An 8356-nucleotide genomic window follows, 5' to 3' on the forward strand; every position below is an offset into this window, starting at 1 on the left:
TGGCAAAGTTCTTCCATGTATACATAGATGATATATCTATTCCTTGTGACACCAGCACTATACTACTACTTATACTACTATAACAGCATGCATCATCGGTCAGAGTCTCCCTCGGCTATGATTAACGAGCCACAGTGATCATCAGTGGCACCTACTACTCCTTGGCTAATTAAGCTCCCCTACAACACTTCTACATACCCCCCTATGTACTCACATCAGATGTTGCCTAGCTAGCTTACTCCTTGAAGGGGCTTTTAACCTTGCTATGGATAACACCACATACTTGTAGCAGTAGCATTATGTATATGCACATGTAACTTGAGCCTTTGGCTGGCTTGGCTGCTGCGGGGAGTTGATCAAGGACGATGGTCCGAGTAACGGGTAGCTAGTCTTTGGCGGTGACCCTGATGGGCATGCCTCCCTTGAGGCGCACGGTGGGGAAGTTGACGATGTGGTCCTCCTCGGCCACCCACCTGCATCCATTCCAATCCAACGTCATTGTCATTGTCAGGCAACAAACGATAGTACATCATACATATATGTCGTGGATCTCGCCGTCAGCCACACGATCTTGATGCGCATGCATCTCAGCATTAATCTGCTTGTTTTATTTTTATTTAGTAGTGTGCGGTGCAGTGCCCACTTGCATATACTCATACTACTACTATGCAATAGGTTATAGGAGTGTAAAAAATATGTGCAAATCTTGATGGGCACAAACATATGCTACCAACAGGCTCATATTCTACTACGTACTGGCCAAGGTGAAAAACGTAAAGGGCGATTGTTTTTTGTGGTACGTACTGCAAATGCAAAGAAACAAAAACAGCCATGCTGCCATGCAGCGGCGCCATGCCCTGGCGCGCCGGTCAAAGTGAGAGGCGCATGCGCGCGCATATTTTATTGGGTTTCTTTCATGCAGCAGCAGCTCAATCACGATCCGGACCGGAGCAGAAACGAAGCATGTCATCCGTCTGATCCAGCCGGTCGAGCACTCCCGTTTGACCACCAGAGGAGTCAACCGCCACATTACATGCATGTCGCCAAACTTTTCCACCACGTAGTGCAGTATGTACGTAGGAGTATTCCACAGGCCGATAGACCGATGACGTACGTGCCCATATACCAGTATAGTGCACTTGGACTTTGGATCATGCGGCCGCCCCACTGGAGCAGCACTATAGCGCGTACCTAGTCACCTACTGCACTACGCCGTGCGGGCACTGTGCGGCAGCGGCCGCCGACGACTGGCACGTGCGGATGCCGGCGCCGCAGCGGCAGGCACAAGGGTGGGTGCGGGTGTCCCCCTCGCACGTGCTGGTGGGGGGTGCGGCGCATGTCGTGTCGACGCCGCACGCGTACATAGCTGTGAACACGCACTGGGTATGGATGATGCTTGTGTACACACGTGCGGCCGGCGTGCCCTTGTGCTCGGTCTTCGGTCTCGATCCCACACGGACGGACGTACGCACGCGTGCGGCCGCTACGAGTAGGAGCCATATAGCCTTCCTCCTAGCCCTCCTATGGCATGGTAGGAGTCCGCGCTACTTGTTGGTGGCCGGCCGCGTCGCACGTGTGGCCCCACGCACCAACGGAACGGACCCCCCCCCCCGTCCCTCGACGCAAAGCCCAACCTCTATATAGGCAGGGTCCGTCGGTGTAGGGTAGTGTGGTAGTGTAGGGGTCCCTTCCCTTGGCCTTGGCCTTGGCCTGGGCCTGGACCTGGACCTCCCTAGCTAGCTTTCATCTGCCTGTACTGTCATAGATTGAAGAAGATCCGAACCTCCCTTCCCAAATTATTGGCGACCCCGGTCGACCGATATCACGTCAATGCACCCAGTGCAAACAGCAGTATTTCGGCGAAGAATGCGCGGCGTAATTTTACAGTCTTTGAGAGGGGGAAATGGTGCGTTATCTGACACTCAAGCGGAGACCAAAGGCTTGGCCGACTCTCTCTAATGTAAAAAACACTCTTATATCATGAGACGGAGGGAGTAAAATCTAATAAGTTGTGCGGGCGAATCAAGTCTTAAAATGTCTCTTCGTACTACGACCTCTGTTACTAGGACATTGTATATACATGCATTGTGCGTTAGAATGGCAAAGAAAACAAAGCTATTTGCTAGGCTCAAGTGATGTGATGGGGAGATGAGAGACATGTCTATATATCCGAGTGGTTCTCGATCATTTATGCATGCAATCAACGATGAAGGACCGGAGAGTAGCTGGCAGGCAGGCTAGGTGGTGTGATGCTTGCATGCACGGGTGAGAATGAGAGCGGGAGCGACGAGTGATCCATGAATACATACATACCTGAAGCTGGTGACCAAGTGGTGGAGAAAGATGGAAGCTTCCAGCCTGGCCAGATCCAGGCCCGGGCACAGCCTCTGCCCACCACCAAAAGGGGTGAAGCTGCTAGTGCTCATGTCCTTCTCCTGTTGATTGACACACTTTTTTTTCCAGACCGATAAACACATTATTAGGTTTCCCAAAATCAAATGGCAATCATATAAAGCTCCACAACTGGCATAGCACAGCACCCCACCATTTTCCATCATTTTTCCTTTTAGGTTATTCCTATCATGCATGATTTGCTCAGCGTTTCGTGTTCTTAAACCCACATGCCAGGAGTCCCACAAGACCCACTCATCGAACCCCCTACCATGTTGGTGTTGCCTAAAGGAGTAGCAACTGGATGAGCATCTCTACCAAATGTGGGGCTCGTCCTCACCTTCCACCTCCATGGATTGAACTTGCAGGGATCCTCGTAGAGCATGTCGTCGAGGTGGACCGACCGGAAGTACATGAACACACGCCATCCTTTGGGGATGAGATGCCCCTTCACTTCGACGTCGCGGACCGCCTTGCGCATGATCCCACTGATGATATTCCCAATCCGCAGCGTCTCCGTTATCACCTACATGTAAAATGTCTTATTTATAGAATGGAAACGAAGATATTATGTAAATCAAGGTGCTAATCTTGATAGTATTTCTTACATGCTGCGTGAATGACAAGGACATGTAGTCAGTCCATTGCAAGGTTTCACCCAGGTCGGTTTTTCTCATCTTGAGCTGCATGTTCTCCTCCTGGCACAGTCAAAATGTGTCACCAATCATTGTCGCATAAAATGATTAGTACTCCCTCAGTCCCATAATGTAAGGAGTTTTTTTGACAGTCTCGTAATGTAAGAAGTTTTTTTGACAATTATGGGACTGAGGGAGTACTACTGAAATAAAAGGTCCCAAATTTTTTTCTACCGCAGGAAAAATCGAGATAGCTATTACCTAGGCATGTTCCCTAACAGTACTTGGCCCGCAGAGGCTTGAATGAGTTCATTGTTCACATGGCATCAAGACAGAAACAGAGTCGACACACGAGTAATTTCTACACACTGTAGCGCTGTAAATGGAAACTAGTGAATGGCATGATGCTGCTGCTTGCGCAATAGGATGTACTACATGCTAGCTAGGGAATGTTCACGGCCCTTCTGTTTCACCAACTGATGAAACTGCATCTCAGAAACATACATGTACTACTCCAGAAACAACAATAGTGATTGGTTTGATTTACCATTTTGTTCTGTTCAACTTAGTTTTTCATAGGGTGGAAATTAGTTAACAGTGGTACATGAGTAGATATTTTGGTTGCACTAGCTGGACAAATTAGCACTTGCCATCATGCCATCAGGTGTCAAAAGCTATGTGACAAGGATTAGGTGCCATGACAGTGTCCAAAATAAAGTAAAGCGACGGCATAGTAGAGTAAGTAACAACATGACTGATGAATCGACCGAGTTAGATGCCACATCTCATGATGCTAAGCACTTGAGTGTGAAGGTGGTGGCCAATTTCGATGGGATGTGTGTGTACCTGACATTATCCATTAACAATGTGAGTGTGTGTGCATGTCTTGTTGCAGAGTTGGGCTACAGTTTTTTAGGCACATAGGTAGTGTAAACAACAATAGTTAATCCTCACGTCACGTAGATGCCAACAAGAAAGGCATGGACCAAGGTTGGCACGATCCTTTATGTGATGACAACGATCTAAAAAATTCTTCTGTACTACCTCCAGTTTTGCTCAAGACACAGATGAACTGAACTGTGTGACACCCGCAAAAAAAAAGAATTGAATTATGTGAGAAGTAAAAGACGAGTTCATGTCTGGCTTGAATTGGCAGGTTTGCGATGTTCATGCACATTCAGCAAAAAAAAAAGATAACTGTTGATTCTAATTTGTTCAGATTAATCAGTTGGGCTCTGGCTCCAGCTGACCAGAATGCTGACAGAAACTAAGTAGTATCAGTGAGATGGAGTTTTAGAAGGTACCTCAAGCTGTTGCAAGGCGAGGGGGCACTCGCTGAGGAACTTGACGGCGAGCGTGATGAGCACCGGCACGGAGTCCTCGGCGGGGATCATGAAGTCGATCATGTTGTCGGATATGAGCTCGTCGGTGAGCTCCTCACTGCCGTCGCCCATGAGCACGTCGATGGCGTCTCTCGGCGCGCCGCCGCCGTCCAGGGCCCTCCTCCTCCTCTTCTCCTGTATGATCCTCTGTACGACCCTCGCCATCCTCTTCTTGGCCTGCACGCACGGGCGCACCCAGAGAGAAAGAGAAGTGAGCAGAAGGAACAACGATGGTGGCGTTGTGACATTGATGCCTTTCGTCTCGCTGCCATATTGGCAGGTGCATGGGACTATGGGAGAGACAGTTGCAGCGTGTGGGTGTGCATGCATGGATGGATGGGTGGAGAGCGAGTGAAATGAAAGAGGGTAGTAGTACGTACCTGGAGGGATCTGTAGAGCCTAGTCCCTGGCAGCTTAATGGGAAGGGACATGAGTCCGACAATAAATTCCTGGAATTGCTGCTTGAGCTGCTGCATCTCTGGGCCTGCCTCCAGCCCGATCAGAGCCCGCACCAGGATCTGGAACACAATCTGCAACACGCACACACCACATTCATCATTCATTCATTCATGTCCCTCCAGTAGTACTACTCTTAAATCATTTTCATGTAATATTGCAAGGCGCCTCTTCATCTAGATTTTGCTTGAAATGCAGTGAATTCGCCGCAAAATTTCCACATGTAGCTCAAATTCACCGCATGCAAGTTGCGACCTTTCCTTCCCCCTCGCAAGGTGACTAGGAAAAGTCTTTCTCCCCTCGAGCTTACGTCTGTCGCTCAGGTGGCCGGTGACGGGCAGGGTAAATCCTGATGCCTCGACTCCGGCCAGTAGATAAGTTAGGGTTTTAGGATGTTTGTACTCCCTCTCTATATTGATTTAAACGATCTTATATTTATTTAAAGAGGAAGTACTTATCATGAACCTCTATAATAGGTGTGTGTCTTTAAAAAAAATCACCAAACGGTATACTAATAAGTACTCCTCCTTCACACCAGTACGTATCACTGTGACTGTAACAGTACATCCCTTGCGAGGAGAGATGATTTCTTTTGCTCGCTGGTGGTAATAATCAAATCCTGCGTGTGGGCCCCACCGAGGGTAGGGAGGGGGCGGAATTGAATGGGGGAGGAGAAACACAGGGTAGGCACCAGCAGCTCCCCACAGTCTCATTAAGATGCCGCACCCGCACAGTCACAGTCTCCCAACCCCCCTCCCCTTCACTCTCTCTCTATCTCTAGCACACGCACGTCACAGGCATGGCGAGGAGAGAGAGACCCCACCCCCTTTCGGGGTTGGGCTTCCCCTTCCTTCCATGTGGTGACACGGCGCCGCACGTGTGCACGCCGGTGTGCGCGCCATACGACCGCTACTTGTAGTAATCCAATTCAATCCATCCCGATTCTTTCTTTCTCTCTGACGCACGTACGCACACGTCGTCGTACCTAGAGGCTAGACTCGTCGTCGTAGTGCTAGAAATCGAGCTATCGATCGATCGAGAGGGAGACGGTGGTTGTACGATGAGATGACAAAATGGATGGATGGAGGGAGATGGTATGTAGGCAGGGGACGTACCGTCTTGGCGTGGTCCTGGATGCGGAGGCGCGCGCCGGGGCCCTGCTCGCGCCAGGCGGCGAGCGCCGGGGCGAGGCGGCGCTGCATGTCGGCGGTGACCTGCGCCTTGAGCTGCGGCGACTTGAAGAAGGCGCCGACGAGGCCGTGGACGCGGCGCTGCAGGCTGCCGTTGATGACGAGGATGGAGGACTTGCCCATGAGCTCCGTCAGCGACCGCGGGTACCACGGTACGAACGACCGCGCGTCGCTCTGCAGCACGAACCGGTTCACCTCCGCGTCCGCCGTCACTACCGTCGCCGACCCGAACAGGTGCGACCGGAACACCGCGCTGCCGTACCTGCATGCACGCGCCGCGCCCGTGTCAGTACAGTACCACGCACGCACGTGCATGCGCGCGCGCTGGCATGGCATGGCATGGCATCGATGGACGGATGATGCCACGCGCACGCGTGCCGCCACTGTGCTGCGCCAGGGAAAAGAGACGAGTCTGACGGCTTAATTTTACTCACCGGAGGCGGCGCTTGTCAACGAACGCCTCGGGGCGTGGGGAGTAGGCGCAGGAGACGAAGTCCAGCGTCTCGCCGACGACCGGCCACCCGAAGCTGCCGGGAGGGAGCTGCGCCCCCGTCTTCATCGCCCGCCTTCTCGGCCTCGCCACGGCCGGGAACAGCCTGAAGCACAGCAGCCACGCGGCGGCCAGGAGGGCCCCGGCGGCCGCGCACGTCGACGGCGCCGGCCAAGAAACGGACATCGCCGGAGGCAATTGCTGTCACACCGTGTCTGCGAGCGTGTGTGTGCAATATCCTTGCACCGACCGACCCGGCCGGCCTTCTGATGGCGCGGTGCGGTGTAGTGGAGGTGGAGGCACGCGACTACGAGAGGACGAGAGGTTCAGAGGAGAGGAGCACTTATATGTAGGCGAGTGGGGAGGAACAGAATTGGCAGCAGCCAAGCGCAAAAGGTACGGGCGAAGGCGAGCAGGAGAGAGATTTTCTGAATATAAGCAATTGGGAGGATTGAGATTTCGTATAGTAGTATATGTTTTTTGCTTAGTCTCCACATCTATCATTGTGTATCGTGGCACAGTGTTGGTACTACGGACGGAGTACTGGCTACATATATCTTCCTTCGCTATTTTTGTGTGTTTCTTTTTCTCTGTCCGCTGTCCGTGTCCGGGAGATTGTGAGTCCCGAGCAGAACCGATGCGGGTGATGGGTGATGCCAGATGCTCACCCCTCGTGTGTGCACATGTGCGGCCCAACAAGGATATCTCTACTACAGTAGTAAACCTCTATTTTTTTCCGTAAAGGACATTTCATGTAATAGATATATCGAGGTGATACAATCATATCAAAAGAAAGCACGGCCTCTGCATAGCTAGATGCACACAGCCAAAAAGTCCAGAGCACCCTAAAAATAAAATAATTTGATACAATGCCAAGCAATAAATCGTGTCCAGCCTAAGGAGCGGTAGATCCTATCCGTAAATCACACCGCCATCCATGGGGTTAGAAACCCTCCCTGGCTGTACGCTCCAGCCATGTAGACATCATCATAAAAATGTCCCTGTCTTTCGGCTTCTGCAGGATAGACCAAGTACGGAGCCATCGTGTACAAACATGAATAACCTGCATAGAAGATGAGACACATTTATTGTTAAAAACCACATCATTCCTGGTAAGCCACATTGCCCAGCATAAGGCCGTCGCTCCCACAAGAATATGTGCAGAAAATTGTTTATCTATACCCCGCAACCAGTTGCCGAACATATTCTGTGCACTACGTGGTGGGTATAAATTCGAAGCTACTTGGACCATAGTCCAAACTGCCCGAGCGAACTTGCACTCAAAAAATAAGTGTTTGATAGACTCGTCATGTTGGCAAAAGATACATGTCTTGGAACCATGCCAGTTTCGTCTTGCCAGATTATCTCTAGTTAGGATGACTCATTTGTTAAGAAACCAGAGGAAAATCTTCACTCTTAGGGGAATTTTTAGCTTCCACAATTTCCTGTTATCTACAGGAACATCACAATGAACCATTGCATCATACATGGATTTGACCGAGAATTTGCCATTCTGAAGCAAGTTCCGTCGAAAAGTGTCCGGCTCATCTGACAGTTGAATGTCCTCCAAGCGAGTGAGTAATTCATTCCATGCTGTCAGACGAGTGCCCAAAAGATCCCTACGGAAAGAAATATCGGGGTTTTCCTGTCCTAATACTTGTTTGATCGTGACAAATTTATGTCTGACGATCCGGTACAAGCTCGGATATTGCACCATTAGTGGAGTGTTCCCTAGCCAGGTATCTTCCCAGAAACGAACTTGAGCACCGTCCCTAACCAAGAAGATCCCAAATTGGAAGAAGAGTTCCTTGG

At 50.7% G+C, this 8356-nt stretch overlaps 1 protein-coding gene across 1 annotated transcript; it reads right to left on the reverse strand.

The window, feature by feature from the left end:
* On the reverse strand, positions 1-6919 carry LOC123068874 (cytochrome P450 90D2). The gene is made up of 8 exons (XM_044491551.1): positions 6489-6919; positions 5980-6316; positions 4789-4938; positions 4331-4585; positions 3000-3089; positions 2732-2917; positions 2314-2450; positions 1-473 (listed from the first exon to the last, which is right to left on the reverse strand). The coding sequence occupies exons 1-8, from the start codon at positions 6728-6730 to the stop codon at positions 386-388; spliced, it is 1485 nt and encodes a 494-aa protein (XP_044347486.1). The 5' UTR covers positions 6731-6919; the 3' UTR covers positions 1-385.
* Between the last annotated feature and the right edge of the window lie 1437 nt (positions 6920-8356).

Source organism: Triticum aestivum, chromosome 3B (assembly GCF_018294505.1).
Source record: "Triticum aestivum cultivar Chinese Spring chromosome 3B, IWGSC CS RefSeq v2.1, whole genome shotgun sequence".
In the NCBI taxonomy this organism is placed as follows: domain Eukaryota; kingdom Viridiplantae; phylum Streptophyta; class Magnoliopsida; order Poales; family Poaceae; genus Triticum; species Triticum aestivum.